Source organism: Callorhinchus milii, unplaced genomic scaffold (genome assembly GCF_018977255.1).
Source record: "Callorhinchus milii isolate IMCB2004 unplaced genomic scaffold, IMCB_Cmil_1.0 Scaffold3, whole genome shotgun sequence".
Classification (NCBI taxonomy): domain Eukaryota; kingdom Metazoa; phylum Chordata; class Chondrichthyes; order Chimaeriformes; family Callorhinchidae; genus Callorhinchus; species Callorhinchus milii.
In genome coordinates this window covers 24,361,787-24,389,451 of record NW_024704744.1, presented here as the reverse complement: position 1 = coordinate 24,389,451, position 27,665 = coordinate 24,361,787, and the positions used below count along the sequence as shown (strand labels likewise).

At 40.2% G+C, this 27,665-nt stretch overlaps 1 protein-coding gene across 2 annotated transcripts in view; it reads right to left on the bottom strand.

The window, feature by feature from the left end:
* Nucleotides 1–27,665, bottom strand: part of LOC103183150 (sterile alpha motif domain-containing protein 12-like) — a 118,940-nt gene that overhangs the window by 25,128 nt on the left and 66,147 nt on the right. The window contains exon 5 of one of the 2 annotated variants that reach the window (XM_007900467.2): nucleotides 26,099–26,176. The exons of the other annotated variant lie outside the window; for it this stretch is intronic. Within the exon in view, the coding sequence (XP_007898658.1) occupies nucleotides 26,100–26,176 (77 nt within the window). The 3' untranslated portion in view covers nucleotide 26,099. Of the gene's footprint in view, nucleotides 1–26,098; nucleotides 26,177–27,665 lie in introns of those variants that run through there. 2 annotated transcript variants of the gene reach the window in all.

Here is a 27,665-nt window from a genome sequence, read left to right as displayed (position 1 = left end):
GAGTGGGCGGGTTGGTAGGGGTTTAGGACAACAGGTAGTCTGTCAGGATAGCAGTGGTCCTGGAGTTGAGGGTGGAGGCAGAAAGATAGAGTTGGGTGTCATCCGCATACATATGGAAGTTGACCCATGTCTGTGATGATGTCAAAGGGATCGTGGGATGGAGTTCCAGAGAGTGTGGGCAGAGAGGCTGAAAACCCGGCCGGGTCGGGCGGGAGACCTGGAGCAGGCTGGAGCCTGCTGAGGGAAGGGAGCGAACAGGTTGATAGGGGGTTAGCAGATCAGCGATGTAGGAGGGAGCAAGGCCATGGAGGCTTTGAAAATGAGGACGAGGATTTTGAATTCTATCCTCTGAGGGATGGGGAGCCATTGGAGCCGGGCAAGTGTGGGAGCCTGGTGCGGGAGAGTACACAAGCTGCAGAATTATGGAAGATCTGTAGCTTGTGGAGGGAAGAGTTGGGGAGGCCGACAAGAAGGGTGTTTCCTTGGTCAAGCCTTGAGGTGATGAATGCGTGTATGAGGGTTTCGGCAGCCTGAGGGGTGAGGTAGTGGCGGAGTTGGGCAATGGTGTGGAGGTGGTGGAAGGCAGAGTGGGTCATGGCATGGATATGGGAGAGAAAGGACAGTTGAGGGTCGAACAAGACACCCAGGATCCTTGGTGAGATGGAGTGTGCATCCGTGGATCCTGATGCTGCCAGTGCCTGAGGTGCTGAGAAGCTGGCGTGAGCCAATCAGGAGGGCCTCAGTCTTACTACATTCAGCTGTAGAAAGTTAGCTCTCATCCAGGACCTGATGTCTGACAGTCAGTCTGTCAGGACATTAGTTGTCCTGAAATCGAGGGTGGAGGCAGAGAGACAGAGTTGGCTGTCATTCGCGTACATGTGGAAGTTGACCCCATGTCTGTGGATGATGTCACCAAGAGGGAGCATAGAAGGGTTGAAGAGGAGGGGACCGGGGACAGAGCCCTTAAAAACCTAAAATATTTCTAAACAAAGAATTAAAAATAAAATGTTACATAGAATTCCATAGATTATACAGCATCAGAACAGGCCTTTCAGTCTGACTAGTTCATGTTGGTGTTTACAGTGTTTATATTCCATATGAGCCTTCATTCCAGCCTAATCTCCCTCGCGTATGTTGTATTACTGCACAGAAACCAACCATTTGGTCCACCAATTTTAGCACTGTGTTTTCCTCTGAGCCATTTAGTCACGTTTCAATCTCCTGCTCGCACCCATAAGCTTTAATAATCAGTCACCCCAGATGGAATATAAAATCCTTGCATTGATCTAGCACCTTTCATGTCTGGAGGATGTCTCAAAGCACTTCATAAAAATTTACTATGACAAAGTAACTGCATATTTTGTAGGCAAACGCAGCAGAGAATTTGTCCATAGCATATTTCCACAAACAGCTATGAAGCAAATGACTATTTTATTTCTGAGAGATTGTTGGTCAGGATAACATGATAAACTCCTTATTCTTTATCGCCCACCTGACCAGACAGACAGAATCTTGGTTTAAATCTCGTCCAAAGGATAAACCTCCAACAGTGAAGTACACCCCAGCACTACATTTGCAGTGTCAGCCTAGACTGTGAGCTCAAAGTCCCTACGTGGAGCTTGAACCCACAACCTTCTGACTCATTGTTACAATTTTAACAAAACCATTTAAATTTATTTAGTTAGCTTAGAATATATCCACAAACTTGTTGGCAGTGCAGAGGCATTATTTTTAGAACATATTAAGTTAGTTACATTCATTTCACATATTCAATTCAGCAAACCCTATCTATCAGCTGGGAATGGACCTTCTGGTGTTACCTGGTATGAACACCTTTTCCAGAGATGAACTACAGACAAAAAAATTAAAGGTTCCAAAGGATTTCAATATGCACATATTTAAAATATACTATCATGGGCCAATGTACACCAATTCAATCACTACCATTCTGAATGAATTCTTTCACGTGTGAGATCAAGATTTAACAAAGATACACAAATATAATAATAATAATAATAATAATCCTTGCATTTGATATAGCGCTTTTCACGTCGGGAGAACGTCCCAAAGCGCTTCACAGAACACACTGTAAAGTGAATTGACTGTATATTTGTGGGCGAACGCAGCAGCCAATTGCGCACAGCAATGTCCCATAAACAGTCGTAGATTGAAAATGACCAATTTTTATTATTGTTTTTGGTTTTGGAGGGATTATTATTAGGCGTGTGGAGTAAGGAAACTTGCCCAAGGTTTCGCCCTGCCTGGAATTGAACTCAGGTCTCTCGCTTGCAAAGCGAGTGCTCTAACCACTGAGCTACAGGACTCCACGATGTTGTGATGTTAAATTTGCAATTGGCTGAAAATATTTCCTTCATAAAAAAGTGCAGCATTTTATATAAGTGCAGTTATTAACAAATGTTAAACGTGAAAAATGCACAGATTTGTGAGGGGCACAAATTCAGGTTTAAAGATGTGCATCTTAATGTTCGTTGGATGTATCAATATTTTCAATAACACTATCTAGGTGATTGCAACCTATAAACTTTTGTTGCTCTGGTGCCTTTGTTTTGTCTTTCACTAATTATCTGAGCACAGAGACAGAAATTTATTTAAATCTTTGTTTTTTTTCTGTATTTTTGTTAAACTCCACCTTCTGGCCCCCCTCCTGTCCGATGTCATCAACCTCTCCCTGTCCACCGATTCAGTTCCCACCCCCCCTAAAAAGAGCCGTCATCACCCCGATCCTGAAAAAACCTTCCCTACTGCCTCATCTCTAACCTCCCATTTCTCTCCAAGGTCCTGGAACAAGTCGTCGCGTCCCAGCTCCGCTCCTTTCTCTCTTGCCATTACTTCTTTGAACCCCTCCAATCGGCTTCCGCGCTGCCCACAGCACAGAAACAGCCCTGGTCAAAGTCACTAATGACATTCTGAACATCTATCATCAGGGCTCCCTCTGCCTCTTTGTCTTCCTCGACCTCTCTGCCGCCTTCGACACTGTCGACCACTCCATCCTCATACACTGCCTCCCCACTTTACTCAATCTTCACGGACCTGCCCTTGCCTGGTTCGATTCCTATCTCTCTTACCGTCTCCACTTCGTTGCCTCTAACGGTTTCTCCTCCAGCCCCCGCACTGTCACATCTGGCGTACCCCAGGGCTCTGTCCTTGGCCCTCTCCTCTTTAATATCTACATGCTCCCTTTTGGTGATATCATCCGCAGACATGGGGTCAACTTTCTCATGTATGTGGATGACACCCAACTCTATCTTTCTGCCTCCACCCTCAACTCCAGGAACACTGCTGTCCTGACAGACCGCCTGTCGGACATCAAGTCTTAGATGAGATGCCTTCCCTTACCTCTGTAACATCGCCCGACTCTGCCACTACCTCACCCCTCAGGCCGCTGAAACTCTTGTTCATGCCTTCATCACCTCCAGGCTCGAATATGCAAACGCCCTGCTTGTCGGCCTTCCCAGCTTCTCCCTCCAGAGACTGCAGATAAGCCAGAACTCTGCAGCCCATGTCCTCTCCTGCACCAAATTCCATGACCCCATCTCCCCTACTCTCGCCTGACTTCACTGGCTCCTTATCCTTCAGAGGATCCAGTTCCAGATCCTGGTCCTCACATACAAAAACCTCCATGGCCTCGCCCCACTCTACCTCTGCGACCTCCTAATCCCCTACCAACCTACCCGTTCCCTCTGACCTGCTCCACGTCCCCCGACCCACCCGCCCCACCATTGGCGGGAGAGCCTTAAAATAATAATAATAATCCTTGCATTTGATATAGCGTTTTCACGTCTTCTAGATGTCTCAAAGCGCTTCACAGAATAGACTGTAAAGTGAATTGACCGTATATTTGTGGGCGAAATGTGGAGGCCAATCAGGTCTGAAATGCTGCACACTGTCCAGCGCATTGAGACATCCTCCCGATGTGAAAGGCACTATACAATTGTAATCTTGTTGTTGTCGTAAACTGTAAATAATTATTATTGTTCACTTAAATATAATAATCATCTTTGCGTGGCTGTCACGTCAGGAGGATGTCTTACAGTGCTTCACAAGATTTACTGCAACATGTAAAGACTGCATTTTGTAAATGCTGGATGTTATTAGATTCTAGGTGTGGAGAGATGTTGCTTTATTATTTGTGCAGTTATTTTATTGAATATTAGCAATACTGCAGATAATATTAATATGCTATTTAGAATGAATACTGAACATTTTTGAAGTTTTAATAATAATAATCCTTGTATTTGATATAGCCCCTGATCATGTCATTGAGACATCTTAAAGCGCTTCACGGAATATACTGTAAAGTGAATTGACTGTATATTTTGTGGGCAAAAGGTGGCAGCCAATTAATCACAGCAGTGTCCCACAAACAGTGGTGGATTGAGTGACCAAATAATTATTTATATTTTTGAAGACATTAATAACTCTGGAAAGTGCTCCGCCAATTGACTAACAACCGGGTTCCTACTTACTGCTGGGTAAACAGAAGCGTGTGGAATAAGGTTTACCTAGGGGTTCGCTCCTTAATATTGAACACAACAGATTTAAATAACCAAGGTTATTTTGGTTATACTATGGACAGTATAAGATACAACTGATCTTATACTGAGGGTCGCGTTCTGAGACACTACCCTGCGTGGAGGACGCTATATAAGTGCACGTTGTTGTTGTTGACAGGATAAAGGGGGGATTCACTCATTCTTGATCAGTTGCAGGGTTACCACAAAACATATTGTTACCATCGTCCTGCTATGAATTCTCAAACCTGCAAATAAATCTTCAAACATGCAAAACAGATTTATTGCACACTGCTAATGAATCAGTTCAAACAGCTGACCACAACCCAACGTTTTATTAAAATGTGTTTGATGTGTTCTTTAAAATTATGAACAAGACAACTAGGTTGTTTTAGAGCAATATTACAATATAATACCAAACAACAATAAATCCAAGCAATGTCCTGGTGCTTGACTAAAATAATTATGCAAAAAGGGGGAGTTGTGCGGGTGGGGTGGGAAGGTAATGCTTTTTCTTGCTCACGCCTGATTCATACATCTGGTCCTGGAATTTGAAATTGTAAATATTAGTTTTATTTGTACATAAACAAGGAGCAAGTATGCTAGCTTGTATGTGTCATCCCAACTCTGGTGCCGAGTCAGCTGTGTGATGTGCTTTGAGATATCCTTCCCATATGAAAGGCACCATATAAATATGGAAATTGTATTGCATTATTACTGATTCCCATTGAACTGTTATGTAGAATCCAGAAATACTCATGGTTAAACTAGAACTTTCATTAAGAGAAGGTGAGTGGTAACTTTATTGTTGAGTTTCACAGTATTTCATAATATTACAATTGACATCAAGTATATTTATATTTTTCAGTAAAATTAGAAAAATCCCAGTTTTTTAGAACCTAAAACCATTTCAGTATTCAAAATAGATCAATTCATTTTTATGGTATGAGATGCAGTGCAACTGAAACATTGAGCTTTTCAAATGTAAATAAGATGCACAGTTTAAAAAAATATGAATTGTAATAATTATTTTTTAAAACACGAGAGACTGCAAAACTAAAAGACCAAGGGATTGCTATGTCATTATGTTCCTGTACAATACAGTATATATACTATTATATCAAGTCAGTTTGGTCAATACTGTGTTGGTCTACAAAATGCAGTCACTACACTTTATAGTGAATCATGTAATGCCCTCTTGATGTGAAAGGGCATATATGAAATCCAAGGATTCATAGATCATAGAATTATACAACATAGAAGGCCCATCATGTCTATGCCGGCTCTTTGAAAAGAGCTTTCCAAATCAATTGCACTCCTCTGCTCTCTCTACATAGCCCTGCAAGCTTGTTCTCCCCAGATTGTTGTTATTATTTGTTGACATACAATTCTGCACTTATAAAACAAAATCTCAAAGATGTGATAAGGCATTATATCACATGCAAATATTATTATTATAAAATTAGCAGAAATCCTTCTTAAATTTAAAAAATGCTACGGACAATTCACATATCTGCTTTATTGGCTCTCCAGTAAATTGTCTCAGATGAGGAGCTTTGTTGCTTATAATAATCATAATCGTTGCATTTGATATGTTGGGAGGACTCAAAGTCTCAAAATACTTCACATGATGTACTGTAAAGTGGATTGACTGTGTATGTTGTGGATTTTTTAAAAAAATAGTCAACGTGGCATCTCTGCTATAGACTCACATAATATCTGATGCCCAAAATTCCACATAGTCATGGTCTCAAAGCCTATTCTGATTTAATATTGTGCATAATTGTGGAATATTCTTAAATTCAGTCTCCATTATTTTTTGGTCAGCCGGGTGTCTGACACATGTGGAAATCCATTATCATGTGTAAGACTATCTAAACCAAACTGAGAGTTCCATATTTTCCACCTATGCATGGCAATTCCAGAGATGTTTATTGAAATGGAATACACACTCTCTCCCTGGAGGGACGTATCCCAATTGCCTAATTCTGGGGTGTATTCTCCATTTGGAAATTGGCTTCCCACAAGTCTTAATAAACAAAGGTTGTCAATTCAGGCTGAATTTAAGAATGATAATTCTGAGTGATCCTAAATTTTAAGACAAAATGTTTTTACAGATTAAAACTAGGTAGAAATCTGGGATTTCTGTTCTACCACCGTTGTCCTCCCTCTTCTACTGTCCTGCAGTATTATAGAAGAAAACATTTAAATTAACTTTGGGAATACATATTCAATCACACTCATCAATATTTACAACTTCAAAAATTGTTCCAGGTAGATTTAGTTCTGTATATCACTTAAGCCATTAATTAAATATTGGCCCTCTTAACGCCCATTTTCCTGTTTACGTCTTAATATAGTATATTTCTGGTCTTGATCCTCATTATGTCATTCTTATGGATCAAAGACTACAATAGCATTAGAGTGTTAAGCTTTAAATCAACATGACTGTGGTAAAGATTTTCTACCACATTGTAGTTGTTACACTAAAAGCCCATCCTCTAGTAATCCTGCAGTATATGATCTTCTCATGTTTTGCGTTTCGCCCACAAAATATGCAGTCAATTCACTTTAAAGGATTATTATTATTTACAGTATATTCTGTGAAGCGTTTTGAGATGTCTCAAAGACGTGATAAGGCGTGATATCAAATGCAAGGATTATTATTTATTATTATTTATCTTTCTGTTGGTAAACAGCATTTTCTGTATTTCTACAACTATTTCATTATGACTGTATTGCAGTGTATAGCCTATATCAACATTTTGAGTTCCCACTTGGCCTAGTTGGAGAAAAGCGTTGCTCGAGGCAATAGTAAACCATACAGCTGAGAATAGAAGTTTGAATCATCACTTACGCTAAATGAGCCAATCTTAGGGCAGGAACTGAGGTGCTACAATTTGCCTCAGCACTCTAAGTTGAGGATGTGGTGGTAAAATCAACTACACTAACTACTCCTGCTCACTTTCAATGACTCCTCCTGGAAGGACTGCCTGGGTCGGTACCATAGTTAGCAAGGACAGGATTGAGCTCAACATTGATGGTCCCAAGGAGGAATAATCTATCACACTTGCTATCAAGGCTCACCTATGAACAATATAATTTACATTTATGCAGTGCCTTTCACATCGAGAGGATGTCTTAAGGCACTCAACAATGCTGGATGGGCATTCGAATTGGGGGTGGGAGCCGAGGGGGATTTGAAGGGGAAAGACGAGGAAAAGAGCTATTTTTAAAGAGTTACATTTTGAGATGTGCTTTGAATGCGGATACAGTGCAGGAGGGAACAATCGCGTTTTTGCCAGTCAATTCACTTTACAGTATATTCTGACTCATCGACTTGATAAGGCGTGATATCAAATGCAATGATTTTTTTTAACATCTGAGGTACTGAACTATGGAAATGGTATTGGACTTCCGCGGAAATGTACACCAAGAGTCAAACACCATTGCGAAAGGAGGGAAGAAAGTTGTGGGGAAAAAAGCGGCAGAAATCTTTTTTTAAAAATATGAATTTTGGAAGAAATGCTGTTCACCAGTTATTGCCAGACCTTCCAACAGTGAATAGATCACAGCTATTTACAACTGTAAGCAGCTCAGTCAATCCAATAAAGATTAAGGACATATTGAATAAATAATGCAATCTATTTCACTTAGGAGCAGGTGGTAAGATTGTCAAACAAAATCTTATACTTATAAGGGGAAATTGTTTGGAGGATGAACAAAAGAAAGAATTACAATTTGATCCAAAAACTATTATATGTGGTAAATTGCTCCTGAGATGAAACTGGCCTTAAATGGAATGAACCTATATAGAAGGTGATAGTATTTTCACAGACACTTTAGAGATCTGTAAAAAGAAATTTACTTTCACTCAGGAGATTAAATGGTCTGTGAAAGAGTAGATTTTGAACAACTGTGAAAGGAGTGAGCTTGATGCGCTAAATTCTTTTTCTCATTCCACGATTTCGTACATTTTTCAATTGTTTAGTACTCACATTTTCACCATCGCCACTCATTCAGTCATGGTAACTGTCCAGCGCCTTGGTGGATGTGAAAGGCGCTATACAAATGTAATCTGTTGTTGTTGCAACCAGGCTGGCCATAGATGCAACAAAGTCTTGCATTACCCTCTAACCCAGCTTTCGTCCTGTTATCACTTTCCATCCACATCTCTTCCTCATTCACAGGCCCACCATTCAGCTTCAACTACATGTGTGGTCTTTTTGTTTTGTTACATATTGCACCATTTTTAAATTCTGAAATGGAGAGAACCCAGTACCTCAGGCCCTTTGCTACCTGATCACCATCTAAACCACATCTTTAAAAAGATGAAATACACACCCTAACAGAAAACGGGACTTTAGTGTGATGGAAAAATGAATTACTCATGGAAGATTTTCCACTTATTTCAACAAATGTTTGAAATTGTAATTTTTGAAATCATATCAAACCAATCCCATTCCATCCATTCAGCTTTCACAAAAAACCTCTATCGTTATTAAAAATGCTACGTTATCTTTCAAATTATTCATTTTAAATAACAACTGGTGCATTATATGGTTACTAATAATTTAATAATCCTTGCATTCAATATAGTTTGTTCCTTATCATATTGTTGAAATACCTTAAAGCATTTCACATAAGTTTTAGTCTAGGTGTAGTGACTTTATTTTTAAGCAAACACAGCAGCAAATTTGCACACAGCAATGTCCCCTCCCAAGTGTCTGATTTTAATTACACATAATACAAACTTACATGTATAGAGCAATCGGGAGGACATCCCAAGGCACTTGACATTCCTGGTTTGGGATCCAAGCTGAGGAAATGAGTTGAGAGGGGTAAGGAGGGGAAAGATGACCAAAGGAGTGGTCGAAGAGGAACACAGACCTTGCAAGAGGTAAGGCAGGGGCAGTTGGAGGGACTTTGTGTGCTTTGGGGAGGCAGTTAAGAACATAAGAATTAGCAAGGTCCATCTAGTTCACCTTCCACCATTCTGGCAGTCGCTTGACATGTCAGGTCCCAAACTATACACTGTAATCCCAAGTTATTATTTTCTAGCAGAAACAAACGACAGTTTCTGCTTCCACCGTCTCCCTAGGGAGCCTGTTCCATAAATTTACTACTCGCTCATTGAGGTAGTGTCTCCGCATTTGTTCTGAATTTACTGCCCTTCAGTTCAGCAGAAACATTTATAAGTAAGAAAATATTTTTTGAATGGGGAAATTGCATGCCGTGTTGATTATTTCCCAAACTGACTACACAGAGTACATAGCATGACTCAATTTGTGAGCTCACTTGACATGAAACCCATTAAATGCTTTGGAATGTAGATTTCAAATATCTTAAAATAGTTTATAGTCCAATGTTAAAATATTAGAAGGAAGTATATCCAATGAGCAAAAATAATGTTCAAGTTCTTTTGAGACGCTTAAGGGAATTCTGATGAAGGGTCTTGCCCAAAACATTAAACCATTTCGTTCAGATGCGGATCGAAGTGCTATAAAATTTTGAGCTTGTTTCTATTTTGCTTTTTATTTCTGTTTAAAGGTAAGTTATGCCTTCTTTACTATTCATAGAGACAGAGTACTGTGTAGTCATGTAATATGTAAATAAAATATGCTGTTACTAAACACATATTTTAAAGGAAAAATATGTTTAACAAGAAGCCTCCATTGGGGGTACCATCTGCACTTTATTTCTGAGTCTGGGATATTGAAATATGATATTTGTTGGCTTAACCTTGGCTTCCAGCATCTCCTTCAATATTTTCAGTAGCTCAATGAAAAGTCTACCCAAGCTGTTCCGTTCCATATAACAAGACTGCCCTCATTTTATAACACTCAAGTGGAGAAATACCAGTGACATTTAGACTGGAACATTTGATGGAATATAAAACCTCCAGCTGGGTGTGATTTGTATTACTAGGCTTGTTGCAATAAAAGTGCCATTACAACATGTTTTGCCACAAATAAAACAGTCAATCCACTTTACAATATATTCTGTGAAGCGCTTTGAGACGTCGCAATGACATGATGAGGCTCTATATCAAATAGAAGGTTTATTATTATTATTACAATGTTTTAAGGGAAAAGCACTCAGACTGGTGCAATTTGCATAAATACTCAGAACCAACATGTTAGAATTTCCATAATAATGACTGACTAGCAAAAAGGTTTTGATTCCATTGAATGCTGGCCCCACACTATAGCTTTAATGAGTTAGGAAAGGAAACTTTTGAATTAGTACTAAAAATGCTTGTTGCATCAGTGAGTTTGATACTTCAAACAAATCTGTAGTGTTTCGGGTAGAGCACTTGTCTCGAAGCGAGAGGACCTGGGTTTGATTCCCGGGCAGTGCAAAACGTTAGACAAGTTTCCTTACTCCACAAGCCTCTGTTTACCTAGCAGTACATAGGAACCCGGTTCTTAGTCAATTGGCGGATCGCTTTTCTGAGGGTAATAATCCCTTCAAAAATAAATAAGTAAATCGCTGAATCCATGACTGTTTGTGGGACACTGCTATACAATACAAAATTACATTTGTAAAGTGCCTTTCACATCGGGAGGACGTCCCAAGGCACTATGTGCAATTGGCTGCCGTATTCCACCCACAAAATATAGAGTCAATTCACTTTACAGTATATTCTGTGAAGCGCTTTGAAATGTTTCAAAGACATGATAAAGAGCTAAATCAAATGCAAGAATTATTATCAATTTTGCAACAACCTTTCACTGTATTAAGACACTAAAATTAATCCTCCTTCCTCCAAAAGCAACATTTTTATATTAACAATCAAGCCTAAAGTTTGAACAATCTGAAATTCAGCTTTCATATTAAAAAGGCTATATCATTTTGTCAGATAATCTTGCAACATGAAAAATTCTCTCGGGCCAAAAGGAGGCAATGAGGCAACCAAAATGGTTTTGAACAATTTCAAAGTTATGATCGAAAGATATCTTGCACAACTCTCACAATCAAGCAATGTAACAAAAAGCTCCTTATACCCAACTAAAGAGTCCATTGCAAGAACACTGCATTTCTAAAGACATTGCTACATGTTTCAACGGACTTAAAGGACACAACTGATACCAATAACAAATCCTGAATGTAATAAAACTCACAAAAAGTTATGTGAATTTTATACTTGGAAAGGTCATGATTTCAATCTACAATGCTTTCCATGTCACCTTTGAGAGAATATTTCAAGGAAGCCAGAGCATCTTATAAGGTTACATTGGATAGATTTCATCTTAGGCATTTTTCTTTGGAAATATTGCCTCTGAAACCAAACACATGAATAGTGTCTCTTGGATTCATTTCAAAGCCTCCTGTTCTGCTCCTGACACTAGTAATTGGGTGTCAAGACCAGAATACTAAAGAATATTGCATTTATTTTTCATTCTACCTCATCCCATACTTCAGCTTCACCTGTCACCTCACTGTATGCTAGATTCGCTCTTGAACGTGGAAGCCTGAACGCTAAAATCATTACAAACGTTTCAAACAGCTATCTTTTCGAGCAGGTGCATATAAGTGCACTGTTAGCTTTTATCACTGTTGTCAAGAGCAGCGGCTTGATTTGGAATGCAATATAATGAAAAGCTGACAGTGTATCGCCTGCACTTGTCAAGCCATTTGAATCTCTGAATTTAAAAGGTTGTGAATATATACTATAATGGGAAAGGTCAAAAATAAAATCAATTCTAATAGCAGCTATTGCATGGTACCTTCTAGGCACATAAAGTTTATTGCTACAAATTTAAAATCAGTTATGACAATACGTTTTGTTGCTTCTCCATAATGTAATAAAATTTAATAATAATCCTTGCATTTGATATAACGCTTTTCACATTGGGAGGATGTCTCAAAGTGCTTCACACGATTTACTGCAAAGTGTTGTGACTGTGTGTTTTGTGGGCAAACAAGCAACCAATTTGTGCAGAGTAATGTCCCATAGTCATGAAGTAAATGACCAATTTTATCTGGGAGAACGTTGGCCAGGACACCAGGAGAAACTTTCTTCTCTGTTTGAATAATGCCAAGGGATGTTTAACATCCACCTGAGCAGGCAAAAGGGACCTAGGCAATTTCAGGACAGATAACAGGATTTTTTTCTTTATGCAGAAGGTAATCAATTGCTGGAACTGGATGCCAGGAAAGGTGGGAAAGGCCAGGCACTGGACTCATTTAAAAAGCAGCTTGATGTATCGATGGGATGGGTGGGTGTTTTGAAGGGGTGAGATTGGAATGTGCCAAAGGGCCTTCTTCTCCAATCTTATGAACTGAATGATCTTCTAGTTTCTATGGATGCCATAGAAATGCCTCTTGTGAGAGTGACTTTGCATTCTTCCAAAACAATATTCTTAGAATTTATTAATCATTGAATCATAGAATCGACAGCACAGAACAAAGCCTGTTGTGCCTGTGCCAGCTCTTTGAAAGAGCTATCCATTTAGTCCCACTCCCCACTCTTTCCCCATAGCCTTGCAAAATGTTTTCTCTTCAAGTATATATCCAATTCCCTTTTGAAAGTTATTATTGAATCTGCCTCCACAACCCTTTCAGGCAGTGCACTCCAGATCGCAACAACTCGCTGCGTAAAAAAAACAAGAATAATAATTGTGGCCTGACAACAACTTACATTTAGAGAGGGCATTCATGTAAAATACATCCTTGACCGGAAATAAACAGAATATTGCTATAGAGATAAAGGGGGCACAAAGTGTCTCAATATAGAAGATGGTTTCCACAGTCTTTTTTAAGAACTGCAAAGAACTAACTTTCAAATTAAGCGTATTTTTACTAATCTGTTACGATTTTGCGTGGTTTTCTATTGTAAGAATGGTTTCTGGGGTAGAGCATGAGGTACTTCCTAACATGTCCACACTGGCTCAATTTGACTAGGAATGGGCAGTGAAAGAAGGCCATCTTATTTTCAATTTGCCTTTTAAGCCCCACTTCATCTTAAGGTGCCCCATGCATTATAATCATAGAGATTTACTACGCAAAGTCTGTACAGATTTACAGCACCCACTCCATAGGTTTGATTTCATAAGTTTAGAGATTGAAAGAAAAGAGGGAAACACCAACTGCTCATACAGCATCCAGCAAGAATGTAAACTCCTTTGAACACGTTATCCATCAGACAACTACCAGACAGAGTGATAGTTCCTGAGGTGGAACGTACATATTGAGGTCACTTTCCAGGGTTACAGTCTCACTGTCTCCATATTGATAGAATGTTCCACGACAAGTCAAGTTGATTTCAGCAGTTACACTGCAAATGAGTCAGCAGAGTCAGTCATTGTATTCCAGGTGAACATAACCAGTGAATGATACTTGTAACACATTTACAGCACTAGCCACAGGTTCTTGAAATCAGTGGATCGAATGTGGTGGACTCACGAAACTATTTTCTTTCAACTGCTGAAAAGAGAGATATTTTGTATAGAACATTGCAACATTCATTTACTAAAAAAGAGACAGTTGAGAAGTTAAGACTTTTTTCATTAGAACTAACCTGATAGAAGGCTTTGATCTGAAAGAGGTTTCCGATTGTGAAAGGTTACAATAGATAGTGACAACAAAATACATTTCCACTGGTCGTTCAGTCAGTAATGAGAAAATAATAATAAATCTTGCATTTGGTATAGCGTCTTTCATGTCAGGAAGATGTACTCAAAAAGCTTCACAAGATATACTGTAAATGCAGCAGTCAATGTCCCACAAACAGCTATGGAGTGAATGAATGATTTTATATTTTGGGGGATTTTTAACACCAACAAATGGGTCAAATCTGGTCTTCTAGCTTTAGATAATTTCTTGGATGGCCTGTTCAATGTGCATGTTTTCATGAAAAAGTATTGCTAAATCCTTTCCATGTGTTTGAGAACACATTGAAAGATGACTTAAGTCAAGCAAATCTACGTAAGTGGTCAGTACAAAATTGACATACCATTGTCCTGCTTGTCCTAATAAAACATTCTGGATTCCTCTGAAATGGATCAAACTCAGGACCCAGATCTCAGAGCTGAAATGAACCATTCGCACATCCCATTCATACACATGTAATACTGCTTTGAGCATATAAAAATCCGAGGTTCATCCCCTATCATGGATGCTGCAGCAATTTGTATCACATTAACTGTGGCTGAGGAAAGAGCACATGTAACATTCCATTCACCAGCCCGAACACATGCTGGGTTTTCAAAATTATTTGACAGGCAATTGCACAGCAATATTAACAGCTTAAGAGGTTTTAAAATGATTTTTTAAATGTGTACATTTCTTTGAAACTGCAATTGAGGCATCGATACAATTGCAGAAATTACCTTCCGAAGCAATTCAAGGAGCAGGGCTGCATATCAAATTAACTTTAGGAATTCTGATTTTTTTTGTTCCTTCAGTGTTGATTCACTGTATTTTGTATTAATTGACACTAAACATGCAGAATTAATGGCTGTAATGCTCTATTAATGAATGTAATTGTATATTGCACAATCCCAATGTTTCATCTCAAAAACTGAAGATACAGGAATCATGTGTTATTGGGGAAACCATATGTAAAAGGTAGAAAAAAGAGAAAACAATATTATAAAAAAGCATTGAAATGAAAAGAAACAATCAAAAGATAACACTGAGTCACTGAATAGTGGGAAAACAATCTATGGTTGAGTAGACAGATCAGTTCGCCAATTTATTCCTCAGTGATAATTTCCTCAAAGTTTGCCATCTCACCTACATGAATTTATTTTATTTTCCACTCAAAAGACTATAACTTGTGGTTCACAAATGATTTCACGCAAGGCTAGGCTGCCAGGCTCTTGTCATGGAGACCTGTAGCTCAGTGGTTAGACCACTTGCCTCGCAAGCGAGAGACCTGGGTTCTATACCCAACAGGGCGAAATGTTGGGCACGTTTCCTTACTCCACATGCCTCTGTTTAACTAGCAATGAGTAGGAACCCGGTTGTTAGTCAATTGGCAGATCACTTTTCTGGGGATGATAATTCCCTCAAAAAAAAGTAATAATAATTTGGTCACTCAATCCACGACTGTTTGTGGAACACTGCTGTGCACAATTGTCTGTCACGTTTCGCCCACAAAATATACAACAACAACAACAACAACAAGATTCCATTTATAGAGCGCCTTTCACGTCGGGAGGACATCCCAAGGCGCTGGACAGTTGGGTCAGGACCCGAGCAGGGGGGAATGGTCAGGGTGAGGGGAGGGAAGGGAGGGAGTGAGGAGGGGATAGAGAGTTGAGAGGGGAGCTGAAGGCACGGTCAAAGAGAAAGGTCTTGAGACCGGCCTTGAAGGAGGAAAGGGAGGAGGCGGCGAAGGCACTGGGGGATAGAGTCCCAGAGCCTCGGGGCTGAGAGGCTGAAGACCCGGCCACCGATGGTAGTGCGGTTGGGGCGGGGGATGTGGAGCAGACCGGAGCCAGAGGAACGGAGGGTATGGGCGGGTAGGTAGGGGGATAGTAGGTCAGAGAGGTAGGAGGGAGCGAGGCTGTGAATGGCCTTGTAGGTGAGGATGAGGATCTTGAATTCGATCCTCTGGGGGATGGGGAGCCAGTGGAGGCGAGCGAGGGTGGGAGTGATGTGGTCACGAAGCCGGTGCGGGACAGTACACGAGCTGCAGAGTTCTGAATGACCTGCAGCTTGTGGAGGGAGGTGCCGGGAAGGCCGGCGAGGAGAGAGTTCCCATAGTCCAGCCTTGAGGTGATAAAGGCGTGGACCAGAGTTTCAGCAGCGTGAGGGGTGAGGTAGTGCCGCAGTCTGGTGACATTCCGGAGGTGATGGAAGGCGGTGCCAGTTGTGGCGCGGATATGAAGAAGAAAGGACAGCTCAGGGTCGAACAGAACGCCGAGGCTCCTGATCGGCTTTGAGAGGTGGAGAGTGCAGCCTTGGATGCTGATGCTGTCAGCGCCTGAGGTGCGGAGGCGCTAACGCGAGCCAATCAGGAGGGCCTCAGTTTTACGCACGTTGAGCTGAAGAAAGTTGTCAATTCACTTTAGAGTGAAGTGCTTTGAGATGTCCAGAAGATGTGAAAAGCGCAATATCAAATGCAAGGTTTATTATTATTTTATTATTATCACACAATTATGGTTTTGAGATTTTACCATGTTAAACCTTACGTTTGAACCACATAGTTCTTTGACTGCTGTCGCTTCAACACCTGTAGCTCTTAAGCAGAATAAGAAAAAGTTTTCAACACAATGCTTTCTTTATCTTCCCTCACAGTTTTTAGTTTATTTTACATGAGAATGAACATCATCACTCACTCTTTTAACATAACATAACATAACATAACATGTAGGAGCAGAACCATTCGGCCCTTCGAGCCTGCCCCGACATTCAATCATGGCTGATCTTCTAATCTAACTCCAGCCAATAACCTGACCCTGCCTTATCCTCATATCCCTTAATCCCTTTTGCAATAATCTATCTATCTCAGTCTTGAATATGTTCAAGGACTGAGCGTCAACAGCCCTTTGGGGTAGTGAGTTCCATACATTCACCACCCTTTGAGTGAAGAAGTTCTTCCTCAACTCAGTGCGAAAGGGCTGGCCTCTGATTTTAAGGTTGTGACCTCTGGTTTTAGTTTCTCCAACCAGGGGAAACAATCTCCCACTATCTACTCTATCATGCCCTTTGATGATCTTATAGGTTTCTATAAGATCCCCTCTAATTCTTCTATATTCTAGAGAATATAGGCCCAAATTGGTCAGCCTATTTGGAAGGTGAGAAGGAAGGGGAAAATGCAGAGGGATTCCAGAATGGAGTTCTAAAGAGTGGGGGCAGAATGGCCAAATCGACCCATCGATAGTGAGGCGGATCAGGAGAGCGATGTAAAGCAGGCCAGTGTTTCCTGGGGAAAGAGAGTAGGCAGGGCAGGAGGATAACTACAGGTCACAGAGGTTGGGTGGGACAAGGCCTTGGAAGTGAGACAAGTTTTAACTAATGTTTACTAGGCAAAATGTTCTGTTATGAATTGCTCTTATACTCCATTTTCATCCTCCCTTTTCCTCCCTCTCCAAAGTCCTGGAATGAGTCGTTGTTTCCCAGCCTCGCTCTTTCCTCTCCTGTCACTCCCTGCATGAGCCCCTCAAATCTGGATTCCATGCTGTTCACAGTACAGTCACAAGTCACAAATTAAATTTCTGGTTAAAATCACAAATTATATTCTCTACCTCTGTGGCCAGGCTCTCTGCCTCCTCGTCCTTCTTGATCTCTCTGCCGCTCTTGATCATTCTATTCTCCACCGCCTTTCCTCTCAGCACCACATTCATGGTTCTGTCCTTGCCTGGTTTCATTCTTACTTCTCCCAACGTCTTCACTTTGCATCTGCCAACAGCTTCTCCTTCTGCCCCTGCACCATCTCAGAACTCTGTTCTTGGTCCCTTCTTCTTTATTACAACAGTGATGTTATCCGCAGGTATGGGGTTAACTTCCACATGTATGCACACAACACCCAACTCTATCTCTCTGCCTCCACCTCAATTCCAGGATCACTGCTGCCCTGACTGATTGCTTGTCAGCTATCAAGTCCTGGATGAGAGCTAACTTTTTCCAGTTGAATGTTGACAAGACGGAGGGAAGAGTTGGGAAGTCCAGCAAGAAGAGAGTGAGCATAGTGAAGCCGGACGCAACATCCTATCAGCACCCTCTCATCTTAGGTACTGACAGCATCGCTATACATGGATGCATACTCAATATCATGGTGTCAGTGTGGGACATCAATACCTTGTTTGATTCTCAAATATTCTCTAAACCCCATATCTGTGCCTTGATGCTTTCAGCTTTCCCCCACCTCTGGAACATTGCCCGCCTCCTCCACTATTTCTCTCCTTGGGCCCCTGAGACCTTCATCCATGCTTTTATGATATCCAGGCTTGACTCTGCTCGCTCTCTGCTTGCTGGACTTCCTGATTCTTTCCTCCACAAGCTGCAGACTATTCAGAACCCTGCATATCGTGTTCTTTCCCGCACCAAGCTCCGTGAATTTATCACCTCACTCCTCAACCGGCTTCACTAGCTCCCCATCCCCCAGGGGATCAAGTTCAAGATCCTCTTCCTCACTTTTAAAACCCATCACAATCTTGTCTACGTGACCTTCTAAAACCTTACGAACCACCTGCTCCCTCTGCTCGGCAGGCGCTGTGGCCTGCTTCACGTTCCCCCACCCTGTGCACCCCACCATAAGTGGTTGAGACTTCAGCCTTTCTGCCCTCACCCTCTGGAACTCCATCTCGGAGTCACTTTGTCTCGTCCCTTCCTTTGCCTCCTTCAAAGTCAGTGTCAAGACCTTCCTCTTTGACCACACCTTCAGTCATATTCCCAAACCCAGCCCACCACCCCTCTCAAGACGAATCCCTAGCTCAGGCGAAACCCTTGAATGACCAGCGTCTTGGGACATTCCTCCAACGTGAAGGCATTATATAAATGCAATTTGCTGTTGTTGTATACTATTTCACACACTTTGTGTGCGTTCTTTAAACTTCAAATCTAGTTTAAATTAAAATTCAATCTTGAAACACTCAGACTAAATGCTATTGGATTTCCTTGCTCTCCTCATTTAGTAGACAGAACTCCATTAGATGATGTCAAAAATTGAAGGATTATGTGAGGAGAGTTCCTAAAACACAACCTTGGAAATCAATGGCACACAGTCTGTTGAGGAAATGTATAGATGCAGAATTCATACTGTTTCAATGTCAGATTTTCAATAAGGAATTAATTCAGTACTTGACAAAATGATCTTGAAATGTCTGTCGTTAGGTGTTTATATTGGGTTGAGATTTAATTTTTTTTAACTGGTAATGTAAGATACTATTTTCAAGTCAGCTAAACTTTGATGATAAGACATTTGCATGACTGCACTGTTTTGAAAGCTCCTATTATATATCACAGAACAATGTATCTACTTCTGGTATTCGGTACTTTTACATTGTGTGCTGTTTCGTAACGGTGTGTGATTTGTATCTCAGATTATAAAAGCTGCCTGCATAAAAATAAAAGAATACAAAAAACAGAATGTGGTTTAATTTCATAAAGTGGATTTGTTGTTTTATTTACAGCTTTCAGCTTGAGGATATCATGGCAAAATTTGTGATCTCTGAATCCCAAGTCCGCAACCTCCCGAAAAAGACCAGCAAGCAAAATGAGTGCAAAATGAGTGCAAAACCAAACCAGATAAATTGGACAATTTTCTTCATCGCAAGTAAGTTAAGTGTTAATTCTGCCTTCATATTGAGAAATGTGCTTCTGTCTTGACTCAATTGATTGCATTCTCACTTCTAATTCAGAAGGTTTTGGGTTCAAGCCCCATGTTGGAGCTTTGAACTCACAGTCTAGACTAACACTCCAATGCAGTCTCAAGGTATGCTGCATTGCTCGAGATGCTATCCTTCTGATGAGATGTTAAACTGAGGTCCTATTCAAAAAGAAAATGGAGTCTCTCCGCTGTCCTGGCCAACAATCTCCCAAATAAAATTGATCATTCATTTCATGGCGGTTTGTGGGACATTGCAATTTGCAAATTGACTGTCATGTTTGCCAACAGAATACACAGTCACTTCGTTTCGTAGTAAATTGTTTTAAAGCTCTTTAAAACATCCTCCTGATGTGAAAGGAACAATATCAGGTGCAAGAATTATCATTAAGAGAAACTTTGAAAAGTTTTTTTTTAAAAAGCATAACTAAAAACTAGCTTATTTTGAATGTAAAAAGATTTATATTGTAATTAATCACATTCAAGGTTCTTTGAAAAATCAATATCTAATGATTTAAACCTGTGGTTTCTAAAAACAGTGCCATGCATATCATCCATCTTCCCCATTCTGAAATTATGTTTGGCTAAACGCAGTATTATCAGTAATAGAGAAGACGTCTTTCTGTCTTGCTTGTGGTTCAACTCCAATATCATATGTGTTGGTTCATCAATTTTCATAATAGTATTGTGTAATATAGTTAATCGTATTAGATAAAATAAACTTTAGTTGGAACTGGGTGAGGGCATTATAATACACTCTCAAATCATTTGTGTAACTCTTAAGGATAAAACTTGGCAATTATACCCTTGAAGTTAAATTAGTTTGATCATATGCTTGAACAAAATGCAAGACAGCAATCTATTTTCAGCAATCTCGAATTTAGGTATTAGACTGCTCTTTTGTTTATTGAATTCACTGACTTCTCAATTACTGTGCTATCAATTAATGGATGATGATTTCTATACATGAGAATTCATGAGTTGAATCAATATTTTATTCAAAACGCTTAAGAAAATCACTCAATTTGAAAAGTAATTGAAAACATTGCACTGAATTCTTGAGCTATACAAATATAATTTTGTTATTGTTGTTGTTGAGCTAAATGTCAAACATCAGCAATCAGAACCGAGAATTAAATGATGTTGTAAGGAGCTTGAAGTTCTTAGTGATATTTGTCACTATTCGGAGAGCTCTTGGTGAGTCTTCCAAGTAACTTTTGGAAATGCTTCCATGAACTGTTAGCTATAAATTAGGGCGATATTTTGCAAGATATAAAACAATAAACAGCACTACACAATGATAGGACCATAAAAACATAGAAGGGAGCCATCTGACAGAGAAACTAACTGATATTTTATCAGATTATGGAAGATCTTTTAATCCAATTTTCCCACCTTTTCTCTATGTCCTTTATTACCTTTAATTTCCATGTATTGATCCAACACCTATTTAAACATCCCAATACAATTATAAAAAAAAGTGGTATGTAGAGTATGTAGCAGAACAAAAGGTAAAACAAATAAAAATGTGCCTCTGCAGTTTGTTATTAAATTTAGAAGTGATGCATATTATGATTTGTTAAAGTACTGTGTGGGCAGAAGTGTTTACTCATATATATAAATTTGTACCCATCATCACATTTTGGAGGATGGGAATGCACATTGAATGCCATAACATCCACTAACCATTAAAATCAGTTCAGTTTCATATTACCTAAGGCTACTGCAGAAGGAAATACTTTCAATGTAATTTCAGAAGAATAAATGTGCTGAATTGACATCAGCCATTAGTACTCTTCATAAGCACAGCAGCCAGGCAGAATGGAGATCTACAATTTCGTTCTTGTATACTGAGTGGCAGCTGCGATGGTGTATTTAATGCGGTTCGAGAAAAGCTTTACGTGTTTACAGCTGGCGAAAAGCAAAACCTGAAGGAATGTGGATTTGGTGGGAGCACAATAGGATTATTAAGTACCTAGGTAAATGGAAAGATACCAACTAAAATCTGAAACTTACACCATTCCTCTAACTGTTTTAATTGCTGGAAGCGATGCAGTTGTCCCTGATGAAAACATAATGGAATATGTTGCAGCTGGATAAGGAAGATGGGATGTAAATTCAGATAACTTTTATGTTCTAAATGCATGCCAGAAGGATCCGCTAGTTTTAACTATAGCAAATAAGGTTCCTCAACATGCGAATAACAGAAGGTTGAGTAATGAACATTGAATAAGTCTTTCAAAGCCTTAATAAAGGCAGATACTGTAGGCATCAACTTTGATAGTACTAATTTCCAAGCTGCGAAAGCCCTGAAAGAATAGTATATGAGAGAAATGAAGTAACTTACCACAACTTACTAGACTCCTCATGAGAAAGGTTCAGGTGAAGAAGGCTCTTTGGTCCATTCAACTTCATATTTCCAGAACATCCACTTTAATGACCTTCCATTATAGTACCAAGCCAGTTTTTAGATGAGTCCAGCATGATACCAGTAGTGGACTCATGCTTCTGGGTAGCATGGGTTCACAGTAGACTCACACAATAAGTGAAGAAGCATTCTATTGAAGGGTCCTAGTGGAAATTCCTCCTGTATTGGATTTCATATTCCCTGAAATCTCATTTTATTCACCACTCTTTCAGAATCATTTACCAGTCCTAGATTCATAAGACTTATCCGTCCTCTGATCCACCTGTACATTTATGAAACATTAATTGTTGTTTATACTGTTGTGTTACTGCCTCTGTTGCCCAAATAGATTTTTTACATGCTGCACTTTTTCCTTCTGCTCAATTGCTGTATTCTCAACTTTAGTAACACACAATTTGGTTTTTAATCTATCAGCAAAGAAAACTTGAAGTAGAGGAACTTATTCTAACCAACAATAGTGATAAGGAAAAGAATTGATGGACCGAATGAATCTTCCATCTGCTTCGTAGAACAACAACTTGCATTTATATAGAGTTGTTGACGCGAGTAATATCTCGGAGCACTTAACAGTGGGGTTTGATGATGAACTGCAAAGACAGGGGAGGGGATCAAAGGCATGGTCGAACAGGAAAATCTTCAGGTGTGATTTGAAGATGGGCAAAGAAGGGGCAGGATGGAAGGATTGAGGCAAGGAGTTCCAGAAATTCAGGACATCATGGCTGAAAGCACACCAACCGGTGGAGCAGAGGGCACAATGGAAAACGTGAGCCAGCTGAGTGAAGTGGGGGTAGTGGAGTGGGTGTGAGCAGTTCGGAGCGATAGGGAGCTGCCAGGGCATGAATTCATTTGAAAATGAGGATCTTGGAAGCAATCCATTCTGCAACCGGGAGCCAATGGAGCCTGGCAAGAACCGGGCTGACCCCATAGCTGTGGATGATATCACCAAGACGGAGCAAGTAAATGAGAAAAGGGAGGGGGTGACAATAGAGCCTTGGGGTAAATCAAGGGTGACCATGTTGAGGCAGAGCACAAACGATTTTGAGCAGGAGGACAAACCAGATGAATGGAAGGTCCAATTTGCAGAGGAAAATAAAAAAAAACAGTGGGGAATAATAAGATACTCATGAGTGAGGAAACTCTAACAACTGAGTGAAATAAGAGAACTATAATAATCTTTTCATTTGATATAGCTCCGTTCATGTGGGAGCACGTTTTAAAGAGCTTCGCAGGATTTACTGTGAAGGCGAGCGACTGTGTAACTAACTTGTGGGTGAATGCGGCAGCCAAATTGCACACAGCAATGACCCACAAACAGCCATGAAGTTAATAATAATAATAATCCTTGCATTTGATATAGTGCTTTCCACGTCTTCTGGAGGAAAAGCGCTTCACAGAATGTACTGCAAAGTGAATTGACGGCATATTTTGTGGTCGAAATGTACCAATTTTATTTGTTGGCCAGGAACTATGAAGAATTAACTCTGACATTTATAGAATATATTGAACAGTTTATGGTTCTTTCAAAGCCAATATATTTTCTGTTTTATTTAAGGAATGAGGTATGACTAATAGGTTTAATAGGAATAACGACTATTTCACCCTCTGAATATTGTCATTTTTCTTCCAGATACAGCAGTTGTGTATTGCAATAAGGAGTGATTGTCAACAAAAGAAACAGATCCCTGTTTGTGGAGTCCTGTAGCTCAGTGGTTCGAGCACTCAATTTGTAAGCGAGAGACCTGAGTTCAATTCCAGACAGGGCGAAACCTTGGGCAAGTTTCCTTACTCCACACAGAGCCTAATAATAATCCCTCCAAAACCAAAAACAATAATAAATTGGTCATTTTCTATCTAAGACTGTTTGTGGGACATTGCTGTGCGCAATTTGCTGCCGCGTTCGCCCACAAATATACAGTCAATTCACTTTACAGTGTGTTCTGTGAAGCGCTTTGGGACGTCCTCCAGACGTGAAAAGTGCTATATCAAATGCAAGGATTATTATTATTATAAACATATTTAAAGACAAAACTGTACTCTGCCATTAGCTGAGACTCTCGGTCTTAAATATCAAGGCTTCATTCACCATCCATTTTTTACTTTGCCAACTGGGGCCCAATTATTTCCAAGATAAGAAATCAAGACTCATCTAAGATAACTATGCAATGCAATTTTAAAAAAATCAACATGGGTTGTCTATAAAGATGTTTAGTTACATTTATACCGGCTGCAGAGCATCTTATTGGAGTGCTCTATCACAGTATTGTCCACCTAAATCAGATGGTCAATATAGTATAATATAATCAGTATAATAGGAAAGATTTAGTGCTCGCATGTCGACTGAATGAACAGAGGGCCAAGAAGATATGAATGCATTCAAATTAATTACTTTGACTTTTCAAACCTCTGTTTAGTGACTAAGCGAACAACACAACAAAGAGCAATGTTCTTGTAACTCCTTTTGGTTTCACAACTTCACCAAGTTAATGCCTAAAATTTTCAAGTAACGTTAAAGATATATAAGAAAATAAAAATGCATTAGTCTATTGTGAACTATATGTGGAAATTAAAGATGTGTTACAGTCTAATAAAATATTAGTAGAGACTCAATGGGGCAAACTGGCGACTTGTATTGTTATGACAAAGCATAGACCCTAAATTCAATTATCAGTAGCAATGGCAAGCATATTGTTTGGCCAGATGTCTGAGCAGCCAGTCACCTTGTATAGATAATGCAAATTGAAAACCGTAAAATGTCACAGAGTAAGTGTCTCCAAAGGTGCTGAAGCTAAATGGAAAAGAAAAGCGCTTAGAAAAGGTATAATTAAGTCTAAGTGTAACAAATCTTGAATATCTAAGAACACTGCTGTCTGGATTGCTTTAGGCATACTCTGTCATTTGAGCTGGTGTGAAGCTACCATTATTCGGATATTCCTGTCAGATAATTTATGAGTGCTGTCAAAGTAGTGGGAAAAGTATTTCTGCAACTGCTTTTCAACAGAGAATTTAGAGTGAGATTTTTTGAAAGGTGCTGTCAATAGGTTGTAATCCTAATTATATACAACTATTCACTACCATCTGCCTGGAACTATACTGTAATCAATCTTCTACTTTAGAGGACGCTGAGCTGAGATCACTATCATCACTGTTTCCAGAATTTCTTAGGTATTCTCCGAGATGGAGTCTCAGCTAGTACTAATTGTTCCCATGTTGGAACAAATAAACAGCAACATAAAAGGTGTTAAACCATTCACTGATATTTACAGCTTCTCATTTTCCAAGGTTTTCTTCACTAAAACCCTGGGATGATGACACTTTTCCAAAACAGACCTCAAAAGAAAATAAAGTAAATAGTTATAGTTCATGCTTTGTAATTTTCTTGAAGCTGTCATTTTAAGAAGGTACAAAACTCACCAGGACTAAAATAGATGTGATTGTACAAGTATCAATAATTGTATCACATATTAGTCTTATTCACAACTTATAATTTAAATTGTATAAAATATTTAAGTACATTTGGATTTTGTGTTAGCTTTCTATTCAGCTCTAGTCTAAAATAAAGGCAAAAACAACATAGATGTAGAGGAGAAATTCCACCTGGATCCAGATTTATTTTGTTAATGTAGCATCCAAAGTTTAACAAATCCTTCAATGCAGCCTTAATATAGAAGTGGGTTTCTGTAAGTTCTAAGAAATATGCAGAATCTAATGTCAAAGTTAAGAATTAATTCAACAATTTTTGAAATTGCAGAAAGTACCTTATTTGATTTATTATTTAGGGAGAAATTTTGCCTGGATCTAAATTTACTCTCTTTTTCTTGAACTCAAATGGGTATTGCTTTGACATTAAGCAATCGGTGGTTCATACTGTGTTGCCTACTCTTGGGCAGCAGCTGTAGGGTTCCCATAGAGTAGCCTCAGTGCCCAGCCTAGAGAGAGCTGAAACAAATCAGACGAAATCAACTCCTGATGCCTGCAATTTCTCACAGCCTTACCTTTAAGACCACCAATTATCTATACATTTAAGATTGCTCAATTTCAGAAAACATACAATTCAGGCTTAATTTGGAGGCCGTTTTCCAAATAAAGACTGAATTGCACAATCTTATTTTTTTAAAACAATGGTCTTAAGCAAAACGTGTAAGATGTTCAAGTCTCTTAACATTTTCTGGTGACCTCTGCTGGAAAGTGCATGAGTAGACAGGACATGCCCGCTTGTGATATCCTTGTCCTCACTGTTATGTAGCCTGGCAGGAATCACAAATGAAACTTTCTTCAGCTCAACGTGCGTAAAACTGAGGCCCTCCTAATTGGCTCATGTCAGCGCCTCCGCACCTCAGGCGCTGACAGCATCAGCATCCAAGGCTGCACTCTCCACCTCTCAAAGCCAGTCAGAAACCTCGGTGTTCTGTTCGACCCTGAGCTGTCCTTTCTTCCTCATATCCGCGCCACAACTGGCACCGCCTTCCATCACCTCCGGAATATCGCCAGACTATGGCACTACCTCACCCCTCACGCTGCTGAAACCCTGGTCCACGCCTTTATCACCTCAAGGCTTGACTATGGGAACTCTCTCCTCGCCGGCCTTCCCGGCACCTCCCTCCACAAGCTGCAGGTCATTCAGAACTCTGCAGCTCGTGTACTGTCCCGCACCAGGCTTCGCGACCACATCACTCCCACCCTCGCTCGCCTCCACTGGCTCCCCATCCCCAGAGGATCGAATTCAAGATCCTCATCCTCACTACAAGGCCATTCACGGCCTCGCTCCCTCCTACCTCTCCGACCTACTATCCCCCTACCTACCTGCCCGTACCCTCCGTTCCTCTGGCTCCGGTCTGCTCCACATCCCTCGCCCCAACCGCCCTACCATCGGTGGCCGGGCCTTCAGCCTCTCAGCCCCGAGGCTCTGGAACTCTATCCCCCAGTGCCTTCGCCTTGCCTCCTCCCTTTCCTCCTTCAAGGCCGGTCTCAAGACCTTTCTCTTTGACCGTGCCTTCAGCTCCCCTCTCGACTCTCTACCCCTCCTCGCTCCCTCCCTTCCCTCCCCTCACCCTGACCATTTCCCCCCTCTCGGGTCCTGACCCAACTGTACAGCACCTTGGGACGTCCTCCTGACGTGAAAGGCGCTCTATAAATGGAATCTTGTTGTTGTTGTTGTTGTTGTCATGTGGACAAGCCACCAGAAGGCTGCAGCATCCATTGAACTATATCCATCTTCAGGAAAAGAGAAAATTGTAGGAATAACTTTTTATAAAAGAAATACAGTAATGCTATTTAATTTAGCTCTTCTCCATATATCCTTGCAATTATTTCACTCTACCTCACTTCAGACTCTCTGAGTGAAGATTGAAAAATTCTAGCACATCACAATCCAGACATAGGATTAAAATGATGTTTCTGACACCAGTGACAAGAAGTGCTTCCCTTT